This window comes from Anoplopoma fimbria, chromosome 22 (genome assembly GCF_027596085.1).
Source record: "Anoplopoma fimbria isolate UVic2021 breed Golden Eagle Sablefish chromosome 22, Afim_UVic_2022, whole genome shotgun sequence".
In the NCBI taxonomy this organism is placed as follows: Eukaryota; Metazoa; Chordata; class Actinopteri; order Perciformes; family Anoplopomatidae; genus Anoplopoma; species Anoplopoma fimbria.
In genome coordinates, this window is record NC_072470.1 from 7,774,965 (window position 1) to 7,801,713 (window position 26,749).

General features: G+C 40.4%; 2 protein-coding genes across 3 annotated transcripts in view; one reads left to right on the forward strand and one right to left on the reverse strand.

Moving 5' to 3' along the window:
* Positions 1-2,139: 2,139 nt before the first annotated feature.
* Positions 2,140-12,078, reverse strand: cobll1a (cordon-bleu WH2 repeat protein-like 1a). 2 transcript variants are annotated; one of them, XM_054623917.1, is made up of 10 exons: positions 11,992-12,078; positions 10,524-10,677; positions 9,770-9,968; positions 9,366-9,639; positions 8,434-8,475; positions 8,260-8,342; positions 7,997-8,176; positions 7,739-7,814; positions 3,775-5,062; positions 2,140-2,872 (listed from the first exon to the last, which is right to left on the reverse strand). In XM_054623917.1, exons 2-9 carry the CDS (start codon positions 10,613-10,615, stop codon positions 3,957-3,959), a joined length of 2,052 nt encoding a protein of 683 aa, XP_054479892.1. In that variant the 5' UTR covers positions 10,616-10,677; positions 11,992-12,078; the 3' UTR covers positions 2,140-2,872; positions 3,775-3,956. The 2 variants fall into 2 exon arrangements, with proteins under 2 accessions (XP_054479892.1, XP_054479890.1); XM_054623915.1 differs by lacking the exon at positions 11,992-12,078 and adding an exon at positions 11,140-11,367.
* A 4,493-nt stretch (positions 12,079-16,571) lies between these two features.
* Positions 16,572-26,749, forward strand: part of scn1lab (sodium channel, voltage-gated, type I like, alpha b) — a 38,129-nt gene continuing 27,951 nt past the window's right edge. The window contains exons 1-4 of the mRNA XM_054623976.1: positions 16,572-16,684; positions 23,467-23,786; positions 25,529-25,647; positions 25,960-26,049. Of these exons, the coding sequence (XP_054479951.1) occupies positions 23,520-23,786; positions 25,529-25,647; positions 25,960-26,049 (476 nt within the window). The 5' untranslated portion in view covers positions 16,572-16,684; positions 23,467-23,519. The remainder of the gene's footprint in view (positions 16,685-23,466; positions 23,787-25,528; positions 25,648-25,959; positions 26,050-26,749) is intronic.

A 26,749-nucleotide genomic window follows, 5' to 3' on the forward strand; every position in this document is an offset into this window, starting at 1 on the left:
TGTGTAGGATTTGAAATCCTACACAAAAAGCTATTCTTCAAGAAACTTCATCTTTGTCTAAGATGGGCCTTTGCAAAACTTCACCCTCTGAACTTCATAAAGAGATTGAGACTGGTTTGTATTGTTAAGGCAGAATTAGTAACTCACACCTGCTGACCAGTGGCACCAAATGACAAAAAAAACTTTAAAAAATGGATCCTAACTTGTGTTTTTTTGTTTGTGAAATGTCCTTGTGACTGTTTTAACATTTTCCTGCTTGCCAAAATGGAGCTCTGTCAATTTATGGGTAAATTTATTTACCCAGAATTCATTAGAAATTAGTCTTACATAAGATCGTCAAGACCAAGACGGCTTCGTGCAACAGATGAATGCAGACCAAAGCCGTGGCTTCTGGTTTCTTAACTCTTCTGTTGAAATCCTTTTGCAGCAGCAGTGATCTAATGACCTTGATTGTTTGCAGCGAGTTAAACAAAATAATGTTGCTCAAAAAAACTAATACATTTCAAACGCTTGCATCATATTCTTTTACACATATGGTACCTCATTTACCTAATATAGAAAGACCTTGTTGCCCCCCAAAATATTACAATTGGTTAATGATCCTTTGTGAAGATTATCAACCCATCAACAATTTTTTTAATGTAATTTGTATGGAAATATCACTAAGCAGAATGCATGGGAAATCGTAATTTCTTTTCTCCATTATTTTAGTTTAAAAAAATGTTTTACAAGTATTCTAAGAAATGGATAAAGGAATTGCGTACAGGGGTGTGAAAAATATATATTTTTTAAAAGGACACTGTTTTATTGTTATAATTTATTATTAATCTTATTTAAGTTATTTCAAATTATTTGTAAACTCTTTATATTATTGTATATTTCATTTTATTTCCAGGTTATAGTTTGGTGGGCAGTGGTATTGGCATTGTAAGATGATTATAAAAATGTTGGGGAAGAGGACATGCAATATTCTTTATGTTCAAAAATACATATATCTACACACATGACATGAGCTTTAAAGAAAAATGAAGTTGCGGCAATGTGTTCAACGTTTGTTCCGGCATTTTAACACCGACTGATCTCGGCCTCCTCATCTGCTCCTCTGAACCCGGATGTGCTCAGGCGACTGAAGTGTCCTCCAGGAATTTCTCTCTCCTGAGACAGTAAGCATAAAAAAACTCTTTGTGCGGATGTCTAGTTTTTCCCTTCAAAAAAAAAAAAAAAAAAAAAAAAAAAAGGGATCATCCGCACAGATAGCGTCGCCTGGATCGTAAACGCACATGACAAGAGTAGCATTTCATGTTGCGCCGCATTAAGGGATCTGGCTTTCTTTTTTGTCTGCATCATGGAGAAACATCGCCGCTCGGGGTTGAAACTCAACCTTTCACTGCTAAAATAGGATAATGCCAGAGTTGTCACTTACAGTGGATATCATTGCTTTGGGCAGGAAAAGAGCTCCTCTCCAGCATGTTTTCTTTTTCCACAGACTTAAAAAAAAAAAAGGTTGGACATGGCTCTCTCCCTTAGGGGCGGTAATGGCATTCTCCATGACAACGGCAGTGTGACACGGCTGTGCCCTTGAGGGCCGGGCGCCCCCTCTGGGGGAGGGGGGGTGGGAGCGCCGTGGATACACGACAGGGTCAACGGTCACCTCCCATCATCCACCAGCAAAACCCATCCTCCTCTTCCTCCCTCTCTCTCTCTCCCCCCCCCTCTCTCTCCTCAGGTGGAGAAGGAATGTTAGAGAGAGAGAGAGAGAGAGAGAGAAAGTCTTGAAGCGAGCCCACTCAGTCCAGGCCCTGGCAAACGTGGAGCTTTAGCCACAGGCGGTTCTGGCTAGGTCTCTACCTCGCACACAGCTTCCCTGCCTGTTCTCCCCTCCCAAGGCCAGGGCCGGATCGATACGTGGAGCAGCGCAGATTCTTTTTGGCACCCAAGCATAGCTGTGCAGCGTTGCCCCGAGGTAGCGGGTCCGTTAAAAGACACAGCAGTGTGCGCATGTGAGCAGAGTGGACTGAGTTTATTCAGGAAGGTGTTGAGAGACGCCTGGGCGTTAAACCGATGCTTCCGACATCAGTTGTTGATGTTGGGTATGCAGGAAATACTCAGGGCCCCATTAAAGATTTTTTTATTCTGGGAAAAATTGAAATGGACGTGACAGACAGACATTCAATAGACTTAAATATTAGAATAACGTTTCATATAAGCTCAGTTATTAGAAAACAATATTTCTTTTAAAATAATACATAATGTGTCACATAATGTGATGCATCCACCAGAACTCATATGATGAACCTCACAGATGAATATTGTCCATATATATTTTTTCTTTAGAAACAATACTCTTCTGCCACCTGGTGGCAAAAAAAGAAAAAGTTTTACTGCATTCTTCATGTCTCAAAGCATTAAACTAAACACCCCCGAGGGAGAAAACTAACTGCGGCACAAACACAGAATAAACCTGTACCAATAAGAGTTAATTTATTTTGTTTCACACAAACAAAAACTGTGTGTCCGCCCTTGGCACGTCTTCAGTGAAAATTCAAATAGGAAGGTAAAGAAAAAAAAACAGGATGTTGTCCCTTCAACAACTCGTGTCCTGTATGTTTGGCTTCCATGAAAACGGAAAATGTTCAACATAAAACTGGACAACAAGGTGTCTTTCACAAAAATAGATAAATAATAAAAACAAATCATAGAAACCAAGTCAAGTTGCTCGTCGTCATAAAAACTGATGCAGTCTCCATTTTTTCCAAATTATCCAGCTGACCTTTTTTTAAGTTATTTGGAGCTCACGTGGTGTCCTCGCTGTTGTTCCTCAACCTAAACAAGGACTTCTGTTCAAAGAGTTGTGAGGAAGCCGGTCAGGCACCTGCAGCAGAGAGAGATACAACAAACAGAGACATAGTCACATTGCTGCTTTTCCTCTATAGGCAGGAATTACAAAGACACAGTCACAGACATCAAATGTCCAGAAATAAACTTGTCATTATGCATTCAGTGTCTCCGTGTGTGTCACTCTGTTTCCATGCCAAAAAAGTCTCAACAGTACATGGATATTCCTTCTTTGTCTATGTTTCTTCCGTGTAACATTCAGTAATGTTGTAGGTACTGTGAAGTTTCAGAATAATAATGTCATGAGCGAAACTTTGGAAGGAAATTTTGTGTTCATGTGGATCAACTATTTTCAGATGATCTCTTTCTCCTGGGAGGCGTTGTTTCAGTGTTGGTGGACTCCTGTTTATTTGTATCACATCTAAATACAGAACTAAACTCTAAAGTAGGCCTGCACAGTCCGGGATAAAACTGACTATTTTCTTTTTCTGAGATATGTATTATGAAATAATATATTTAAAAAAAAAATACATTTTCACCAGATGATGACAAAGTACCTGTTTTTGGTTTAGAAAATGTTGTACATTTTAAAGATAAATGCATGAATCGGGTGCACTTTGAGTACAAAAAAGACGATAGAGCTATAAAGAACTGAGCAATTTCATCATAAACACATTGGTTACGACGCGGCAAAAGGGTCACACTGACAAAGCGTGGTAAACAGGAAGGGGCTTTTGAATATTGAACCATGTAAACATGTTTTAATAGAAACCCAAAATACCACCTGAGACTAAAAATGAGCAAAATATGTCCCCTTTAATTTACTTGACAATGCTTGTCCTGCGTTGTGACTATTGCACAATGAAGACGCTTTATAGATATATCGTCAGCCCTACTCTTGAGCTATGCAACTAAAAACAAGGGGTCAGCGGTACTCACCGTATTGGTATGTGGACCTGGGTGGTGAGGGAAGTGTACTGTGCGAACCCTCGGGTGCCTGGGGGCCTAAACCTTTCCCACCGCTGTGGAGACGGGACCTCTGCACGCCCAATGCCACTGCCTGTGCAAATCCGGACCGGGCCGCACTCGTCTTATCCTGAGGTTTCGGTGCCACTGTGGGCTCAGCAGGCGTGGCCAGAAGTGGGCTGATGGTCCTTGCTGAATGCATGAGTTTGCCCATTGGAGGTAGGACTTGTTGGCAGAGAAGATGGCGGAGAGGAAGTTGTCCTATCTTCTCCCTCCTCTTCCTCCTCTATGTGTTCATCAAATAAGATAGGTGGAGGAGGGGGAGGGAAGCAGTCCCCTTCTTCTTCCTCTTCCTGTACCACTTCCTCCTCTTCTTCTTCCTTCTCCTCAGTGTATGAACCACAACGGTCCATGTCTGTACTTCCAGACATCTCGGTGGGGCTTTGGCATTCAGTCTCATCCTCCTGACCCTCACTGGTAACTTCTCCATCACTGCAGTCTGCTGGTGTCACCTCAGATGTGACTTCAGGTTCATCCTCTTCGGTCGGATTTTCAACGGTGTCCCCGACCTCAGACACAGGTGAGCCTGGACCCTCCTGGATCTCTAAATCATCCGGAGGCGGAGTAGAATCAGGAATCTCCTGAAAGGATGGTTCTGGACTCTGCAAAGGTGTTCCAGTCTCTGATCCGTCAGGAGAACGTGGATCCCCCTCAGCCTCAGTTGGATTTCTCTCAGCCTCAGGAGAAGCCTCACTCTCAGGGTCTTCTTCTACTGTTATCTGGTCCGGAGTGAGTTCTGTATCGGGGGTCTTCTGCATCTTCGAGGGAACCACCTTGAACGTGGTCATTCCCCTCCTCTGTGGGGGATCCTCCCACTCGTGCTCGGTGGGGAGTTTGGACGTAAAGACGGGTTCAGGTTGTGCACATGAGAGCCCGTTATCTGAACACCTCTGGGTCATAAAGGAGGAGCCGTTGTAGAACTTTGGGAAGCTGGCAGAATTCCTCAAATGCTTGACCAGGGTTCCCTTGGAAACAGAGGATGTCAGGATTTTGGCGAGAGCACAGCGGGCGTCGGAAAGGTCCTTCCCTCGAAACGAAGGCAGGTTCATTTCGTGGAGATGAGCGAATGACAGACGCGAGGAGGATGAGGAGGGACGCGGAAGTGATGGATAGGGTGATGATGAAGATGAGGCTGGTGATACAGAGTCTGACTCGTCACTTTCTGTCAGCTCCTCAACGGCGTTTAATGAGTCTAGAGTCCCTGGAGAAACAGGAGAGGATGAATTATTCACATTAATGGAAACCAGAGGGTAAATTTTGAGGAATGTACCTTTAAAGAAAAGACTATATTTCCAATAGAAGTTCTCCACAGTAAACACCAATATTTCTCATTTAAATATACAAAAATATACAAATAACACATGGAATACTGGGCTCAGAAGGACCAGTGACTCAATTCAGCTTTTTTCACTTTTAAAAAAGACACTTTTAGAATAAAATAAAATATTCAAGTTAAATGAGTTGTTCCCAATTTTATTGTAATAATAGAAAATACGAATGAATAATGAATAAAACAGGCTCATGAAATTGTAAAACGTTTGGAAAATCAGGAGAAAGTGAATCATCAGAAGAACGAAACATAAATATATGTAAAACATAAATAGGTAGAAATGATTTAGCAGAGAAAGAAATGAACATGTAACACAAAAACATGATTTATGGAAAGACAACATTTAATATAATAATAATTAAAAAATAAACATAAATAAAATTAATAATATTTATTTATGAGGCTGAATGTATATTATTAATAATATTAGCAACAACACCAATAATAATAATAATAGCTTATAGATGTACCTCAAAAGCTAATTAACTAACCAAATACCAATGTTGATATGGCTTTCTTTTTTTTTTTTTAAGTAAAAGGCACAGTAAATTGTTTACAACATGTAACTCATTGAAAGGAAATCACACAAACAAATGACAACAACTTAAGACAAAAAAAGAAAGAAAAACAAACAACTGATAAGCAGGAAAAGCAGAACACAAAAAAAATCAGAAAAATAGGACAAATAAACAGCGTTGAAGTGCAGCAGGCAACAGTGACAGACATCCGTAAAAAAGCCACTAAGACGGGTAGGAGGAAGAAGAGGCCGATGCAGGAGGAGGACGAAGAGGAGAGGAATAGGAGGAGGAGGAGGAGGAGGGAAAGGAGACAGCAGCAGGAGGAGTAGCCCTCAATCACCCCGTTCAGGTAACACAGAGTCTGTAAGCAGGGAGGAGAGAAAGCTTTAGGGCAGCATCTTCAGTCTGAAACGCTTTCCTACAAACACAACGCCAAAACATTAGCAGCTAGGTCTCATGAAACTCCCAATGATGAAAACCTTCAGAACATGTTTATGTAAGTGTAGGAGGACAGGATCAGGAATGTGATCATCAACTCTTGGCTGGGAGTTGTTGTTGTTTTTATCAGCATATAATTGAAACCAACTCAGTGTGTTGCTCTATCACGGCTAAAAGAAAACAAGGGAGTGAACCAAGACACCTCTGAAGGCAATCTAGTCCGATAATTACCACAGTAAAAATCTACACTTAACTTTTTCCTTTTCTGTTCCTTCACTTTTTTCAAAATTAAGTGTTTCTCACATTATTACAGATCCCCTTATAAGCTACGTCTGACGAGAGAACAGTCATTGTCCGTTAAAGTCGCTGAAAGCACGTCAGTCATAAGACGGAGAGAAACTGAACCCAGGTGGAGAAGGGGGAAAAAAAGCATATCAGACGGACTAATACAAGGGAATGAAAGCTCGGACAATAGTGGGGTTTATCTTGGAACAGACTGAAGCCGGCGTGCTCTATGAACGATCTCTCCGGGTCACTTTAATTGCCCTGAACGGGGTTAAATTGTTCCGACTGATAAAAAGCGTGCGTTTCTTGCCAAGATTTAACTGCTAAATCATCCTGTTTGATGGTATTCGCTCTGACATTATAATCTTGATTTAACTTGACCTCGCGAGGCACCGACTGAAGCCGTGAGGATTTGGCAGATATGAGAATTCAACCCGCTCTAAACCCATTTGATTTCCACTGGAATACTGTAAAAGGTCAATTGGGATTATGATACCAGCATATTTCAGATCGCCTGCTATGTCAATGATGCTGCCTTCGCAATACTTGTACATGGCAAAATAAACAGAAAGCTCACCAGTGGGATCAACTCTGCAAGGGCTATCATATAGTATGGTACTAAAGCTAATTTATATATATTACATTTTATAATTGGAAGCTCTGAGAGGCAAGTGAGAAAAACTTCTGGTGATGCATATATAAGTCTGATCTATCATCTAAATTGTTTACTCTCCTATTTATGAATTAAGAGCTTAAGAATCAAGTGTTTGTAGTTGTAATACTTATTTCGGCCACAAGGGGCTGGGGTACACCACTTCCATATATTCTAAATAGGACTAAAATCATTCATGTTTCCTCCCAGGTGAGTTTTCATGTCTCCATGAACTCTAAACACAAAGCTCATATATTTTGTGTTAGCAAATTATGTAAATTGAAACTCGACTGGAAGAAAACATGAATGCTTTTAGTCCCATTCAGAATATGGGGTAGTGGCAGCCTCTTGTGGCCGAGATGATTATTTCAACCACAAACATTCTGAAAAATGAAATGCCTAAAGTTTTGTTTTTTCTAACTCTTTCCACAGGTGAAAAAAATTATATATATATATATTAAAAAAAAATGAATTCCTCACTTTCACATTTATACCATAAAATAGCTTCAACACCAATTTTATTGAGCTGGCAGGCTCCATATCTCAATCACTATAATTAAAATGGGTCCAGTAGTAGGTTCCAGTAGCTCCTCTTCTAAATCTCAAACACTAAAGCTCAAAGGATCGATCATCGATCATCAATGGAGGTTTTACCTTTAACCTCAGTGTTTGCACAGGGAGGACGTGGGGCCCTCCTCTTGGTGCTCCTTAAGGTGGATTCTGCAGACCTCTACAGAGAGACAAAGACATTAAATTACATCCTATTTGATTCAGTGTTTCTTTATTGGTTGGGAGACATTGGAAGTGACCCACGTTCTAATTTTCCATCAGATTTGATTGGAATCTAATTGGTGGAAGTTGTTAAAAAAGGAAGAAGAAGAAAAACAAAAAATAAGACCAAGAAGAACCCACCTGTGATCCTTCGACATGACAGGTGCTGAGGTTGTTTGGGACGCTCTGGGACGCGCCCATGGGTGGCTGAGGGGCTCGTCTCTTCTTGGGCATATCTGCTGGCAGTGTGTTAGAAGAGGAAACACCGACTTCCACTTGTGCGTTGCGGCCAGGAGAAGCTGGGACACTCCCTGCTCCTCTCTATGAAGAGGAATTTAAATGTTTGGTAACAAGCAGCAGCATAGATTCACTTATCTCAAGCAAACTGACAACATACTATATACCATTTCGCCTTTTTTCTTCTTTTTTCTGAATAAGCTGAGGAGTCCGGTGTTGTCCTTCTGTTTCTTCTCCTTCTTTGGCAGGTCTATGTTGTAGGAAAAGATCAGTCACAGGTTTGTAGCAGAAAGGGTGGTTAACACTGAGGCTGTGCATGTGCATGTGCATGAATGTGTTACCTTGTGGTGGAGGTGGTGAGATGACCTCTGTTGGCGTGACACCTGTTTTAAGACAGAAAACAAAGCATTATCGGGTGAGATTTTACAGAAGAATCAAGATTTTTTTTCCCTTTAGGCCAACTTTTAAAATGATTTTAATAAATGTCCGAGGAACACCTTCCTAAATACAAAAAAACGTGAAAGAAGAAAGTTAACTGGGATGTAAATATGTGTTGCCTCTGTCAGCTGTGATGACTGAAAGCAATATTCTTCTTTTCTGCTTTTGTTTTCCTCACTTTTCCATTTTGTGTCACTGCACCCAAGCTAACATTAGTTAGCTAACAGGCTAAAGGTGTCTTAACACATTTTTTTTTATGTATTTTAATTGAATGTTTTTTATTGATGTGAATTCTTGAGCACATTTAGATAGAAATAGAATTAGCTAATCATTTGGCAGTACCTCTGCAGCCCACTAGATGTCTCTAAGGCCTGCCCTTGGTTAAGAATAGCTGTTCTAAACATTCTTATAGATAAGCTACATTGAACTCTTTTGTCATCGCACCAAAACTACAAAATTAAGCCAAAAAACAAACCTTGTGGTGTCGATTTTGGGTTCACAAAGTGTTAATATCAACAATGTAAGTAGAAAAAAACGTTGTAAGTTCTGCGGTGACGTGTTTGCCGTAGTTTTGTCGCTTTTTTGTTGCTATTGACGGTAGTTTCGCTATTGAAAAAACAGCGGGTTTTAGTGACGATTCTCTCACCGACCAATCAGCTGGCTCCAGGGTTTTAACACCACCTTCCAGTATCAGCTTAGCTCACTTGGAACCACGACTGTGGTGTTAACAAAAACAGTACCAGGTACTATCCAAACCTTCTACTAATAGAAAACCAAAGCAGTGAGTCGAGTAGAGCAGAGCTGTACCATGCAGTGGAAATGCAACATGACAAACCTGCTTCAGGCGTGCTGGGTTGGTGCTGGTGGCCATCGGGCTCCTTAGCAGCCGTGTCTTTGGCAAACACCTCCCTCACCCCGAGGTCGTTCAAGGTCTCAGTCAGGTCCAGCGGCTCTCTGGACTGAGAGTCCCTCAGTAAGACGGTTGTTTCTACCGGAAACTCGCACTTGTCACACACCACTGGCAGCAGCGTCTCAAGGGGCACCCGGGGATTCACCCGCACCACGGCCTTATGGGACTTGTTGTAGTTGATCAACAGACGTACAGACGCCTGAAAGGGGAAGTTGGGTTTTCAACTACGGAATGAAGGTCTACTTAAAATACACCAAGATAAATATTGATTTCCCTTAAAAATTGCGTCCGCTGACTTGATGAAAACAACTTTCTGTCCTCGTTTTTACCTCGGGCATGTAAGGCCTCCTGATCTCCTCAATCCCTTTGGGCTTCAGCACAATCGTATCCGCGTCCAGCGAGCCAATGGGAGAGTTGGGTTTGAAGCCGATGTTGTTCTTGTTGGGGGAGAGAACCTCAACGGTGTAGTCGGACGGATTGAGATGGTAGCTTGCGCAGAGGGTCACCAGCAAGTCCATCACTGGTTTGCTATTAAGAGGCGGAAATTAAAAGAGAACAAGTGACAATAAATAACTTTAGAATTCAAGATCTTCTCATTGTATGGAGTTCATAATTCTCAAAGTAAAGCAGTTTATCATCAAACTAGAACTTTCCAAAAGGGGAAAAGACCCAACACTGGATGCAAAACAACGCCAATATCTCTCTCTATATATATGCAAATAAAGATTAACAAGTTCTTTTAGGAGATCAGTCCATCTGCCAAGACCGAGACAAGGTTTAAGGGGCACTTCTCTGGGATTTGCCAGGGACAAGATGAAGAAAGGGATCCTGATTAAAGCCCCTATTAATACCCAGGGCTCCAAAGAAACCCTGGATCCTATCTTTCCCATGATGCAACATAAACTAGCATGGGACCAAGACGTGTCAAGTGCATTAAAAAAAAGCATCCAATGTAAGAATTGAGAAGCCATACTGCCTATATTCATGTAAATTTAACTATATACCAAAAAATATATAAGATAATAGAATATAAATTGCTCTCTGTGCACACCCTAGAAACAAAATCTTGTTAATGTGGCCCACCTTCCATGCACCGTGGCGTTCTTCTCCAGCCCCCCCGGCAGAACCACAGACAGGGAGTGGTCTCTCTCCAGTGGATTCTCCTGGTCGTCCATCTCAACAGGGGGTCAAGAAGCCTCGCCAGATCTGATGCTGTTCGCAATGTCAGGTAAACCTCCTGAAAAGTCAAGACACAATTCAGTGATTCGTGGAAAAAACATACATCATATGATCTCACACACCCAGATTATGCCTAAAGAGAGTTGCAGGAACACCATACAGTTGGTTGCAGGGTTGCCAGTTTGAAATGTCTTACAGCTGCTCTAAGAATTTGATTTACACCCATATATAAACCTAAAAAAATAATGTTATTAACCGTAAGAATGCAACTACTAACTTTTCCTCTCATTACATGTTAATCTTAGTTGTATTGATTATTACTTTGCACGTTAAAAAAAACATAAGAAAATAGTGTAAATGTAAAAGTTTAAAACCTAAAAAAAAAAAATCAGTGTATTTTTTAGTAAAAAAGAAGAGGAAAATCAGCAAATATGCACATTTATTCCTTGCATTAAAATTACTTTTATGATATAAAAAAAAAACAATGATAAAAGACATATGGCAAAATGTCAACTATTACCTGAAAAGCCACCTGACAGTCCAATTTCCCCCCAAAAACGAACGGTCACAACCGCAAATGTTTGCAAACTACGGAGCAACTTCCAAAGTCAGCCGACGCTTTTCTTATGAATCAAAAGCTCACTCCTCGCCTCGACACTCTCTCTGTCTTCACCTTTGACCTTTTGTTTGTAGTTCTTTATCACTGCACAGTAGCAGTCCCGTCACACAGCGTGCTGGAAGCCGACGCCCCTCGGTGTGTCTGTATACTAGGACTCACCGGAGCGAGAGAGAACAGCTGCGTGTTGATTCAGCCTACATATGTTGACATAGCAATATTAAAAATGTAAATACGTGACATTTGTCAGGCTGGAATAATGAATTAATTGAGCTGTTCATTGATTGTTTTATGTATTTATTTTGAAGCATAGCCTGGTTTATTTACTACTTATTTTATTTTTTTACCACATTCATACTAGTTCCACTAAATACAAGTAATGAAGAGAGCTAAATAAATAAATGATTTCTTCCAAAAGTACAGTATATCAACAGTAGGTTCAAAGAGCCAAATAATCACCGGTGCTATTTTTCTAATAAACTGAGTCTGCTCTATAGTTATGTCAAAATGAATCCATAAAAAGTCCTTTTCATCCACAATCTATGTATCTTAACTCAAACAGGACAATACCCATGCAGCCCCTTTGCGTCCTCAGCCATGCTGTTCAAGCAGTAATGCTTAGTTCCAAATAAGCTTACACTGTTTCTCCTCTAAGAGGGATTAGTGGCTTTTAAAAGACTCCATGCTCCCTACATGCTCCCTATATTCATAAACACTTCATTGATTACATATGTGCCCATAGCCTGTTACACTCACCCGTGTGCACAGAGTCTTCCCATTCTCTTTTAGCTCTCTCTTCTGTATTTTTAAGTGTTAAAGGAACAGAGAGGTACTTCTCCCCATGTAATCCCTGTTTAGCAGGGCGAGATGCCACACCTACAGGCCCTGCCCATGTCATGTGACATCACTTTGCATGTCTGTTTTTTTTTTTGTTTTTTTGGTTGTACTGTGTGAATGCTTTGTGGTATAAGTGGTGATTGTGGTTGTGGTTGAGGTACACGCCAGGTAACCTGGTGAACCGGTCTGCAACATGAAGCTCTTCCCAAACCACATGGATGTTAAAAGGGTATAGCAATTAATTTGTAAAAAAAAAAAAAAAAAAAAAGCCTCTAATCCTCATAAGCTACTGATCCTCTCTATAGGATCCAGTATAGACATTGGTGATCAGCTATACTGTCGTCCATCTTCACCCTGCGGCATGCAGACACAAGAGTGTTGCTGGAAAGTCACACTCTCCTGCTCATCACTCCCTGTCACTGTTCCTCCCTCCGCCTCCTTGTTTAGCTGATGTGCATGTTAGTCCTCTGAGGGCACTTAGGGTCTTCTGGGAAACGTAGTAAATCACTTATTGAGTTTTAGTATTTGAGGGAGTGGTGTGGACCAAAAATAACTCCTTGAGTGCATTAAACCAGTGGCTCCAGACCAGGGGGATGGGACTCTACAAGTGGTCACGTTATAATCTATAATGAAGATAAGATAAAATAATTGATGTTTTGCTTAGGTTTGCTTTTTTCTTGTGAACCACTGGTTAATTAAGCAACTTCAAGCAACAGAATTTGTTCAAATAAAACGGTCTCAGAAGTATGGATCATTGTAAATAGACATACCTTAAAAAATGTTGGGTACCATTGAACTTATCCTCACAGATTGGAATCAATAACAATGTATAAATATCCGGGAGGAGCTTTCATTTCTTGTGATATCAAATTAGCAAAGTTATCTATTAAGAGGAATTTTAATACAGAGAGAGCACTGCAATATATTTAAGTTTCACTGCTTGTTTAAAGGAATAAAATACAATTAAAAGACATCTATAAAAAACTATTTTTTGAAAAACATTTTACCTGCTAAACATCAGTGTATTAGCATTATCATTGTGAGCATGTTAGCACGCTGACACACTGAACTAAAATGTTTTTATGGCAAATATTTTTACCTGCTAAACATCAGCATTTTAACATTTAATTGTGATCTTGTTAGCATGCCAATATTAGCATTTGCAGTCTAATAGTACAGCCTCACAGAGCCAAAACCAATAGGTTGACATTCAAAGAAAAGATGTAAATGTACTTCAGTTGTTTCCTTTTTACCTACAATATCATATTTCATTATTTTAGAGACGAAATTCAAAAAATGATGAGGACAAAGACTGGGACTGAAAAAAGGGGGGAGGGACAGAAATCAACAACAACAAAAGGAAAAAACAAAACTTCCTCTTCTAATGATGAATTATTAGATATAATCTCATATTCCTCCCATCAAATCTCATTTGGAGTATCATTATTATTTTTATTTTACAGTACTTACTTGCAGTGTAGGAATAATTATAGGACAGTTATTTATGTGCCGCTTTGATTCAGAAAGAACCCTGGATGTTGTATCTCTAGATAATATATGATTAGTGAGATAGGCCTCCTTAAAGAGATCATTGATAACCCACTAATGAATGACAGACACATGAATGTAAACTGTGGGGCAGACCCTCCATCTCTGGATTCATCTGCATACAGTTGGTGAGCAGCAGCAGGCAGATAAATGGGAGTTTTAATGAAAAAAAAAGCACACGCAACACATGTTCACACCCACTGTACTCCCGTAATCTCATTGTGAAGTCTGTCAGTGGAGATTCTACTGCAGTAAACAGATCACTGTGTCTGGGTTGATGAACTTCTTTTGATGACTAACAGATGAAGAGAGAGCCCGTTAGTCACACCATCCAGTCTGCATCGTCACTTACCATGTTGTGAAATGGAAAGAAGGAAGCCAGGACAAGTAAATCCACTTGGGGACAGAGATGGATTTAGCCTATAGCCTGATTTCCACCGCAGACCAGCTGCGTGTGAGGGCGTGACGCTGGGCGAGCTCTATGTTTCCTGTCAAAGGAAATCAAAAATGGCAACAATGTGATTTCATTTCCCCGTGTTGTCCTCCACTCAACATCCAATGATAACATTCATGCGTAAAACCTCTATTCTTGAACGGATTGGTGTGAACTCAGGAAGTTTTCAACCGGGCATTGTCCAGAATGTGTACTGCTCCATAAATATTTGTTTTTTCAGTCTGAGCATACAAACTCTCTCTACAATATGTTTTTTTTTTGTTGTTGTTGCTGTTTTTCAGCTTCACCGTTACACACAGCCAGAAATTAAGGGGCACAACTAGAGTGTCAAATGCCAAATGGAAGCCTCATTCTGACGTCCTGCTGTTTGAACAAGTCTCCACATTTGTCACTTTGCCTCTAATGAAACATGCAGAGAAGTCACACAGAGCTGCCGAGAATTTCTCTCAGCTTTGGAAACATTGTTCACACCGGTGGAATATAACCAGGAAACTCTGCATATATGTGGCAGCTCCCCATGTGTTCTTCATTTTTGAGTCCTGCTGATGTAAACCAAACATATGTGGGTCAAATTCTCAAGTGATGTTCTCAAATGGCATTATCTTATGGTTCAGAGTGCTGTACGCACAGTCATTTGTATGACTTGGCTTGATTTTTTTTATTGCAAGAACACTGACCGTCACACCATTCTGTTTGAAGGCCAGTTTTAAAGTGTTATACTTAAAACTTAAACTTAAAATCGAAAGGCAAAAAGCACTCGAGGCCACTCACAAAGCTCAATCTTGATACGGATCAACATGACTCATGTGAGGACGTCATCATTTTGATCAGCTTTTCTCTTCTCGTCTGGATTTGTGCAGCTCTGACTGAAACAGATAAATAAGATGAAACAAGTCACATTGTAAAGTGTGTTTAAAGGAGTCGTCAGTTATGTTCACAAAGTGAAGTGAAACTGCGTGTGCTCATGTGAGAATGACATGCTATGCTGAGTTTACGGGTGTGTCCACCTCTGCTGACCGTGACTCTGTGACGAATGGAGTCTACCCTTTTTTTTTTAAACCCTCCTATTTGAATCATATAACTATGCAATAAATTCATAAACATATCTATAGTTGTTAATATGGCTGGTTGTGTTCCCCATCATGGAGGTCACAGTTTGTCCAACCTTTGCGCTTTCTATAAACTACTGTGACTGCAATAGATTACAAGATATCCAATTTACTCCCAAATACAGAAGAGAACAAAACTTCATTCCCCTATTTGGACGTTGGGTTGCCATGTTTGGGTGTAATTTCACCGACCGACCAGCAGATGGCACGAATTTACAAGAACAATGCAGAGGAAGTAAGTGTCCCCTGATGTCTGAACCCCTAATGTGGTCTCCACGTGTGACGCACGTGCCAGCTTGACGTCATGTAAACCAGATTAACTAAATCTATAAAGTTCACGTTTTATGCTGCCAGTATAATAACTGATATCAATTAAACAATAATAGCTATCAGGCTACCTTAAGTTTTGTTTACATATAGGCTTAAAATAATATAATGAATAAAAGTAGTGTATTCTCTAAAACAAAACAACAGTAGCTATTATACTTATTGTATTCATATTAGTCTGTTGCACTTATTGTATTCATATTAGTCTGTTGCACTTATTATTCACTTATTTAGTATTAGTCTGTTGCACTTATTGTATTCATATTAGTCTGTTGCACTTATTGTATTCATATTAGTCTGTTGCACTTATTGTATTCGTATTAGTCTGTTGCACTTATTGTATTCATATTAGTCTGTTGCACTTACTGTATTTATTGTATTCACTTATTTATTAGTCTGTTGCACTTATTGTATTCATATTATTAGTTTGTTTGGTATTAGTTTGTACTTTTGCTCTGGTTTATGCTTTTAGATGCTTGTTTAAGAAAGGAGATGCACTTATGACTTCTGGTGACTAGTAGTTCTCTATGTTGAATACACTTATTGTAAGTCTCTTTGGATAAAAGCCTCTGCTAAATGACTGTAATGTAATGTATTATATTAGGCAACTTTTTTTTTAAAATGAAACTGAATAAGAATATTGATTAATGGTAAATAAGTAGGATGATAAAACTTAAAGAAGGAGCTACCAAAACAAATCAGAACTACAATTCATTGCAAAGTATTCAATCATCCACCACCCAAAAAAAAACAAAAACGAAAATAATAGGAAGTTTATCATGTAATTAATCATTCCTCTCATAACAATAACAGGTCCCTGTTGCTCTCCTTCACTTGGATATGTTCTAGAAACGTGCATTGGGGACCATCTTGTGACAGCCGCCGCTTTAAGGCTTTTCATTCCCAGCCTGCGACGCCTAACCAACCGGAAGCGCGGATTGATTTCTCTGTGGCAAGCAAGGGGCGGCTATAAAAAAAAAAAGAAAAAAAGAAAAGAAAAAATCAAAGGAGCGCTTATTTAATGATAATCCATCAAGCCACGGACGGGGTTTTCACTAAAGGAGACAACCGTCTTTATACTGGAATTGCCAGACTATCCTCTCAAATAAGGGATTATTCTCCCGGATATGGGCTCTACCTTCAGGGTCCCCACCTGCTGGGCACCGTGATGGTGGTGAGTATCCAGATATTTCATGATGTAATATTTCATCTTAATTCACACGGATCAACAGTTGGGTTGACATTCATAGGGTTAATAGTTGAAATATTATCATGACTTTAATATGAATTGAATGCAAAACGATCGAGGTTAAAGAGGGGGATTAAATCTTTGATGTTTTTTCCTCTAATTACGCGTGTGACAAACCCAGTGTACAAGGTATATATATATATATATATATATATATATATTAGAGGTTTTCTCCCTTAAATATAGTTTAAATCACCTAAAACATGTAGTTTTCACTTTACAGAGGCTACAATTTCACTGATGATGTGTGTTAATTGGCTTATTAAAGATGAAAGCGCAGTTATGGACTGCAAATGTCCCTTCATTACCCCTCAAAGAAGAACACAATGTAACGAAATGAACCCCCGCGACGTGACGAACAAAATGGGCTTTTGTTGGATGGAGGGAAGAAGAAGCCCTCTGAGCTCCAGGCCGCTGTCATCAAATCTATCCTATTCATATTACACGCGAAGCAACAGGGACATCATTTGCATGTTTATTAAATATAAAGCCACCGAGCTATGTGAAAAGGAAAAAACAACAACAACAAACAACAACAAAGGTCTATTTCTATTTTTAGTAAACCACTTGCTGTCTGTAAATGGGATTGATTACAAGCAGTAGACGCATCTGGCGAGGACACGCCCAGACCCAGTCAGACCCATTCAGACCCATTCAGGGGCTCATGGTGGAACTTGTTGTAACCCAAATGCATATATATATATAGTTTTTAACCTATTTAACATTTGATAATGTGACCTTAAGGCACTCAAGTAGTATTATAATAAGTAATATGGTTATTACTTAGTTTTTGGGGAGGGGACGCAGAGACGCACACCAGCGACATGGCGTCATCTGCGGCTGGTTCTGACTAATTAAGGTAATGTCCGACACCTGTCGACTCTTCATTCCTGTTTTTATGTATTTTTAATTAGCATTATAAGCTTATTAACCACACACTGTGACGTCAGCGTCTATATGTAGCCGTTAATTGTTAGGGGAAACACACATGTCGTGGTTAGACACATTTCTAATGCCTCATGGGTATTAGGTAGGTTTTCCCATTCGTCTGTTTTTTTTTTCCTCCTCCTCCTCCTCCTCCTCCTCCTCTTCTTCTTCTTCTCCTCCTCCTCCTAAGCACCATGGACAGCAGCGCCCTTCTGACACCATGTCAGCTGCAGTTTAGATCGTGTTTGTTGTTGTCTGGTGCTGAGGCAGGTTTCCACTCACTCGTTGGGGGGGTTTTGTTTCTCTGAAGCAGCTGCTCCACATCTTTGGCACCGTGGAAAAGTCAAACATCTGTCCGTGAGAAGAAGAGGGAGCTTGTGATTGAGCTTAAAGGAGGCAGTACTGCTGGATGTGTGGACCTGTGGTGATAGGTACGTTTTAAAGGACAGGTTTGTAAATGATAAAACAATACTCATGTCCCCACGTGTATGTTAAAGATAAGATAAGATAAGATAAGATGATCCTTTGTTAGTCCCGCAGCGGGGACATTTACAGGATTACAGCAGCATAGATATAGTGCAAACAAGAGACAAAAAAAGTATTATAAATAAGCAATAAAAACAGTAAAGCATCCACAATGACTGAACTATTATATATACAGACAGATGACTGTTATAACTATAATTGCACAAACAACATTTGTTTGCTTGGAATCTTCTGTCATTGAGCGGAAGCTAGAATGACACAAATCAAGTGATCATCATCTTATATTGTTATAGACATTTGTGGCGCAACTTCCAGACAGTGGAGCTTTGCTCGAGGAATAGTGGGGAAACAATTATTTTCATCCGTTTCATTCATAATCGAGTTAGTTGTTTGTTCTATAAAATGTCCGAAAATGGTTGGAAAATGTCCACAATTCCAAGATATCTTATTAACTGTCACAGTAGAGGAAATAAAGCAGAAAATATTATCATTTATGAAGCTGGAATCAGAGAAATTTGGTCCGTTATCAAAATTGTTTTCAATTCATTTAATAGTGGACGTCGGTTTGATTAATATGCAGTTCTACACGCCTAATTGGTCTTCAATGGGCTGCTGAAGCATCATGGTAGCTTATTTTCTGGCCATCAGTGAGAACTGAAACATTCGAACCGCATCAGGGAGTGATCTTGTCATGGCCACTAAAGACACAGCAACCCCCCCAACATAACTGCTTAAATGCACATGGACAATGTAAATGTGAGGCTATCCTTTAGCTGCCGGTCCACCGTACTGAGGGAGGCTATCATGCAGAAGCTCGTGAATGTTGTTCTATCTTGCAGCTATTAGAAAACAAGACTGCAGTAAATTATTCTCCATTTTGCAAAGGTCTTAAGATCTGTCAGCAACAACGTCAGTGTTCAAAAGCCTTTGAAATATCTGAGATCTTCTTTTGACCACGCTGATAGCCGAGATCAGAGGCACCGGTGTGGATGTTGGGCCTACGGGCTCCATCAGGAATCACAACCGCCCCCCCCCCACCCGCCACCACCACCACCGCCACCCAGCAGCAGACAAGCTGTCAGGCCACACATCATAACACTGGGTCCCGGGGCAGTCGTTGAGTCACAAGCAGATGTGTTTCATGAGCGTCGTCTCCCCCTCCCAACGGGAGAGGCTACTATTAATTCACAGTTTACGCCTGATGAATTCTCAGAAACACATCATTTGCCGGCTAGGTTGGCTTTCTAATGAGCCTCCACTCCAGTTTTAATGGGTGCTATGATTGGCCGACTGGAGTTCATGAGCCATGTCACTAATGTATTGTGTTTTTCTCATCAAGAAATGGTTCAAATCAGCCGTTAATCATGCATGTTATGGCTCAAAAATACATAGTTGTTTTTAGGACCAAAAAAAGCTTGTGAGAGTGTTTCCATTTTTGGAATAATTACAGTTGATATCTGTCTATTTACTAGCCAGGAGATGGTTAGCTTAAAGACTGGAAACAGCTATCTTGGCTCTTTCAGGGTAACAAACAGAGACGTAACGTGTTGATTAGTGAGCTTGAGAGGTGTTGGTAGTAGGAGTATTGTTTTTCGCTCCACTGTCATCAGTGGTGAGGCCACATTGGCTTCATGAAATCAAAGCTCATTTCCCCCTGGACAAAAAGCCCACAACATCTGGCTTTTGTGGGGGGAGGGGGGAGGTTCGATCGGCTTGGAACCATGACACCCTGGTGGACACGCTCATTTTCACCCATTTTACGGCGAGATGCAATGATGCATGTTCAACGGGGATTTGGGCATAACGTACACAACACTAATATGCTCTCCTCAAAGCCACCAGACTCATCAAAACCGCCTTGGTTAGTCTTTCCACTGTTCCAACAATCACCAACTCTGGTTTAGTCAAAATAATTGATTTACCACGTTAGATGTGAACTGAAACAGCTGTTATATGCTCTCCTCAACGCCACCAGACTCAATTGGCAGCTCAAGTCGTTTCACCTCGCTGATCCTTATGAAAGAAATTTCATTCAAACTCGACAGAAACAAAAGGAAGAGGACGCAGTGTTCCAGACTTCCCCCTTTGAGTCGCTTGCTACCAAGTCACAGGCTGAATTTCAAAATAGCTAAGAATTGTCTCTTGCTCTACCTCTGCTTTTTTTTTTTTTTTTTTTTTTTTAAATTGAAAGAAAAATAGGTTGTAGATTGCGCGCCGTTCCTCCATTTTCCCTTTGTTAAAAGGAAGACTCAAGGTGACATCACTTTAGAGACTCTGCCAGAGGGGCAGGCTCCTGTTTTCTGGGCCACGACTGCGTCCCGCGAGGAACAAAACCCACCTTGGAGGCTGATTATGGCTCACCAGAGCTTTTTTTAGAACAATCTTGTTTGTGGGGCTTCCCGCTATTTCCCGTGGGACCATGATGAGCCTTTAGGCGTGAAGGGTGGTAGATGGTTTACAGGGGGAAATCTGATGATGGTGCAGAAAAAGGGGGGAAAAAAATAAATAATTACTATCAACTACATTTGTTTCTATACTGAAATCAGTTAATTATTTTCTTATTTGAGGCCATCGATTAAATAATTATGCCATTGAAGGACGGACAGATGGATTTTACCCCCCTTAAACTACTTTTTCCATGAGTCCATTCAGATAAATAAATGGGGCCAAATGTACACTCCCCTGAGAGTCTTTTGCTTTGCTTTTTCTCCTGCAGTCATTTTCTGTGCCCTTGTGAATCAGCTGAGGGCGTGCCGCCAACGTCAGACCCCCCCTTGTTTGCCACCTCTCCAAAATCCTCCACCCAACCTACTACCTCTCACCGCTCTAAATGACACATTCTACACAGAGGTCACCGGGACACACGGCATCAATAATCTTTTTCGATTCCCCTTCACAGAATAGGTGGTTAAGCCCACATGATGGTTCTGATGTCAATTATTTTGTCGTCAGTCAGCGGTTATGAAACAGCTTTTGTGTTATGCAGTAAGGCACTCAAATTGGTAGTAGCCACTCAGAACCATTTGCATGTGAAATGTATATATATATGTATATATATATATATATATATATATATATGTGTGTGTATATTTTTATGTGTATATTTTTTTTACTTCTGCAGCCTCTCAAATTCATTTCTGTTAGTTATGTCCATATCTTTGTGTCATAACTAGTCACCTAATATCTATTTATAGTAAGAAGATAGTAAGCCAGGGGTGTAACGGTTCGGTTTAGGAGTCATGCTTCACCTCGAGTTCAGTACAGTGGAAAAAAACCAAATGACTTTTATTTTATTTTGAGCAGACAAGTGTCAAAGAGAGAATAAATACTCTATAAGGTAACATTTTGCCCAGTGACAATTTGGGTAAATAATTCTTCCGTAAAAAAACTAAATAAAACTAAACAGTTTCCTAAAATGCAACAGGTCACTATAGGCTTTAACACTGAAAAACATCTTGTATTCTATGACAATGAAACTGCTTGAAAGCACCAGATTTGGGCCCCCGGTTGCTTTTTACTCGTCCTTGTGATCGACACGTCGAGTAGATTCCGTCAAACGTGCGTTAGCATGTTGAATGTTTTCGTATTAACGTCCCTCACAACGGTGGACCAACGCCACCCCACCTCCCTCCTCTCACACACTACTCTCTCTTTCTCCGTCTTCAGTTCTGGCCATTCATTTGCGCTGGTGTTTTTCTAACTTCAGCAAATGTTGCTAACCACGTACAGTTCAGGGGTTTTAGCAGGGAACTTGTGCTTTGGTTCAAACCTTTGGTTCGTGCATCGATGTACTATGTATTATGCGTGCAGTGGACCTTGACCCCTGTACAGTGACTGTTCTATAGGAATAAGGTGGCATCCTCTGGTTCTGCCAATTGAAGCCAATGCGTAAGGGTCTTAACACTGCCATTGCCTCTACTGACCAGCAGGGGGCGGCTCCTTTGGTTGCAAAAAGACGTCTGGTTGTATAGATGTCTATGAGAAAATGACTCCACTTCTCACTTGATTTATTCCCTCAGTAAACATTGTAAACATGAGTTTATGGTCTCAATCTCTAGTTTCAAGTCTTCTTCAATACATCATGATGTTCATTTAGTAAATTGACAGGTTGTTGCAAATACCAGAGCCGTATACTGCGTCTCTTCGTCACTCCACCGCATTCCAAATATGGTAACTTCTCTTCATTGGTTGCGAAAAAAACAACATGGTGACGGCTATAATTCAAGATGGCGACGGGGAAATCGCCGAACTCGAGGCTTCAGAACGGCAGTCCACGAACTAATGGGTGACGTCACCATGACTATGTCCACTTCTTATCTACAGTCTGTGGTACGACTACACTAACGGTTATAGCCGTTCACACATCCCAGGTCATATTTCTTTTTTTCAGCCACTTTTAAACATTTAAAAACGTTGGTCTCATGCTTGACTGATAGCCTGAGTCACATCTATGTAGACGTCACACAGCAATCTTACCAGGTCGCACCTAGTAACTATTGCGTAACACTGTCAAGTGTCAACATAGCACAGGTCCATCACTGACGCGGCCTGTGAAACAACAGAAAATATTCTCCTCACCTCATAGCACCACTTCCTCTCTCCAAATATCCAACAAGCTTTTTGGCTCTTTCCGTAAATGTTCTCCAATAAAATCACTTGATGAAATCTGTCAGATGAACTTAGTGCCCATTTTCAGGCTGGGAATATGTTGCATTACTGGCTACATCTAGCCCCAGTTTGTGCCTCTCATGTTTTATAATTACATTACTTTCACATGTATGAAATTTTATGAAAAAAAATAATACTTGATGTAGTGCTGTTCTAAAGGTATTTCCAGGGTACTTAAATATTCTACAAACAATCTACATGAAAAAATATACAGTCAGCTGCCGGATAAAAAAAATATTTTTAACCAGTTTCTCAAGTTATGACTGTGTTCCTGAACCAAAATATTTGAAAGACACATATATATATATATATATATACACACACACACACATCTATTCACTGCTATTTTCTTTTTCTTTTTCAGAATAGCAGTAAATGTTGTTAAATGACCTTCTGTTTATTTTCAAAGACACCCTGGTTATTTCTTTTTGGGAAAATTGGAACGCTCTGCGCAGTGACTGTGATGTAATGGCGATACACGAGAGTCACAAATTAGGGCCGTTAAAGGTAAATCATTCGCCCAGAGGCAGATAACCCCCACAGGTAAATGTACCGACTGTTTCCTGAAGCCCGACCGTGACCGCTGACCCATTCCCCCCCCCTCCCCCATTCCCCTCTCGCCGCAGCCTCCTGCCCCAGCTGAGCCCTTCGCTGCCCTCTGAAGGAGCAGGATGACAAGATGGCACAGCTGCTTGTACCGCCCGGACCTGACAGCTTCTGCCCCTTCGTCCCCGAGTCGTTGGCCGCCATCGAGAGGCGCATCGCCGAGGAGGAGGCCCGGAGACCGCGGGCGGAGCGCCGCAACGACAGCGATGACGAAAATGGGCCCAGGCCCAACAGCGACCTGGAGGCGGGGAAATCCCTCCCCTTCATCTACGGGGACATCCCTAGAGGCATGGTGTCCACCCCTCTGGAGGACTTGGACACCTTCTACAGCAATCAGAAGGTCTGTAACTAAGTTTCTAACATAATCATTTCCGGTCCATCTTGGGAATGGAGAACTAATGTGAATGGAGAACTCTAAGGCATGTTTTTGACTGTTCTTGCTTTAAAGATCCATCATTATATAGACTGATTTAGCTTGCAATTATGGTGTGACTAAAGCAGTGAGTTTGGAACATTACAGGTCTGTACTTTTTAGCCCTTAAAGGCTAGACTCAACAAACTATTTTAAGGAAAACTCATGGGCACATATAGCAATTTCCTCCGCTGAGGAAAGATAACTGCTGAACTTCCGAGCAATTTTTCATACAAGCCATACAATCAGTGTCTGAAACATGCCGCATTGTGAAAAATCTGCAGGAGGAATATCTCAAACTTGTTTTGAGCTATTTCTTTACAGAGATTCAATCTCAGGACATTCTAAATGATTTCTAATTAAAATGTAACGTTACATATTCTTACTGCATAAAATAAAGTTATTTAATTACTATCATAAATGTCTTCATAACATTGGGGAATTTACAACATTAAAATGCTGCTAACATAAGAAGTATAACACCATGAAAGAAGCCACTCTTTATCATGAGTGCTTTTACTTTGGATTCTTTACTGATTTCAAATAAGTGTATTTCCTAAAGTGTTGAACTATTCCTTTAAGAATCATTTTATATTAAAGCGAGGGTTGGTTAAGGGTTGCCAACTCTTCTCCAACGACAGTAGCTAGCAGCACTAGCTCCAAAAGTCAGCTAAGTAAGTGAGAAAGTCGCCAAGTCAGCAACTCTGACAGCCCGTTAAAGCCACTCCCCCCAAATTATCATAATGAACGTAAACAACCGGCTTGTTGTTGTTAGCACTCTCAGCTGTCAATATTGGAGGGAATTTCCTCAAATATGGCACAAACGTCCACCTGGACTCAAAGATGAATTAATTAGGTTTTGGAGGTCAAAGGTCAAGTTCACAGCAACCTCACATCCGTCCAATTCTTGTGATATCTCGGAGACGCCTTGAGCGAATAACTTTAAATTGAGCACAAACGAACATTTGCACTCAAGATTGAACTCATTAGAATTTGGAGGTCAAAAGTGACAGTGACCTCACACATTTTGGCTCAAGAATTCATACGCTTATCATTTTTGAATTTCGTCAGATGTGAATGGGATAAAATAAACAATTGCTCGTGGGAATTCTGGTTTTCTTTGAAATGAGAATTTCAACAAATGTAACTTTATGTTGAAGAAGAAGAAGAATATTATCAATCTTGAGAACTTGGATTTCTTTTATTTTTACCTTACTACTTTTACTAAATTATCTGAATATATCTGGCAACAACTATATTGTGAAACGGCAAATTCTTCCACTGCATTTAAATTCAAGCATATTGGCAACACTATCATTCTGGTATTTAGGCAGGCGAGATGTAAAAAGCCATTCCAACAGTCATGTGCTCAGCCAAGTTCAGAGCCTTGTAAAGCGCCGGCCAACAGAGGTGCTAAACGCTAATCCGAGCGTCAGTCGCTCTGCAGTGCCAACATGTGCTGCCTGAGGTTGGACTCTTCCAGCTCCATTAAAATAACAGCCAGCTTAGTCCTCTGTGCTCTTATGACTAATCACACATGATGAGCAGACGCAGGACACACACACTCACACACATGCAGGTTAATGTGAGCTGCGTATCTCACATAAAACAATAACGTGGGCTTTGTCTGATACAGATTTTAACATGTTTTTGTTCTGCCTCTCTTTCAGACCTTCATAGTATTGAATCGCGGGAAGACAATCTTCCGTTTCAACGCCACTCCTGCCTTGTACATCTTAAGCCCCTTCAACCCTCTTAGGAGGGTAGCTATTAGAGTTTTAGTACACTCATATCCTTTCAGAGTTTGCTACGGACACAGCTTGATTTGGATTAAAGGGGTTTATCAGACAAAGGAGGGATTTATGTGCTCAAGAACATTAAATGTCATGATTGGTTTAGATTTTCTATGCATCAGGCTTTTTAATGCCGCTGAGAAGCTGAAGACGTTTTAGATTCTGGATGAACAGAAACATGTTTTTTTTTAATTCTTACTGTACCAGTTATGGATGGGGAAGTGTTAGTTCTGACTTTAATTCATAGCATGCAGAAGATTAATGCTTCAACACAAACGCTCCATTGTATTCCTTGACTTTGCCTCCACGATGTTCAGCATGTTGATCATGTTCACCATCCTGACCAACTGTGCTTTCATGACCCTCAGTAACCCCCCGGAATGGGCCAAGAATGTAGAGTAAGTGCTCATCTTCTCTTATGTTTTGATTTTACATTGAAATATGCATTCAATTTTCATTTGAGTCTGATTCATAAATAGGTGGTGGGATCCTTGAAATATCCTTGATATATCATTCATACAAAGTGTGACGTTAATTTGAGTATGTATTGCGTTCCAGCTGCATAGTATGTGGATTTTGTGCACTTGAGAAATGTAAACTAGATCAGCAAGAAGTTCTCAGAATGAGACATTAGCTTACTGGACAAACTCGGCTGCCCCAGACTGCATTGCGTCTCTTCAGACTGTCCAGTGGCCGACTGCTTAAAAAGGCAGACCGTTTAAAAAGTGAACCATGGGATAAAATAATAATAATCGCAAATCTATCAGAAAAAAAATAGTATTTTGCTTTTTGCTTTTTGTCAAGGAACCACATCGCTTTACTTGCTTCTGTGGAATATCACCCCCTTTTCCGTAATGCATTTATTCTTTACTTACAGTGGCCCTAATACGCCATTGTAAAGCAGCAATAGCCAACAACTCCATTGCAACCTAATATTTAGAGCCTGAATCTCCCAAACCACACCAAATTCTGAAAAAATCACTCTTCCTTTAGATTCTTACATGGATATTTGCCTTGTGATTAAATCTCAAGGACATCCTGGCAACAAAAAAAAATTACAAAATTTTCAACCGTATAAAACTTTATTTTGGAAGGAAC

Excerpts from the sequence above, each read along its gene's own strand:
- cobll1a (XM_054623917.1), bottom strand. The coding sequence starts at position 10,615 with ATGGACGACCAGGAGAATCCACTGGAGAGAGACCACTCCCTGTCTGTG. Across the intron at positions 7,815-7,996 it reads GTCATGTCGAAGGATCACAG|AGGTCTGCAGAATCCACCTT; the intron begins GTGGGTTCTTCT and ends GTCTCTCTGTAG. Across the intron at positions 5,063-7,738 it reads TGCAAACACTGAGGTTAAAG|GGACTCTAGACTCATTAAAC; the intron begins GTAAAACCTCCA and ends CTGTTTCTCCAG.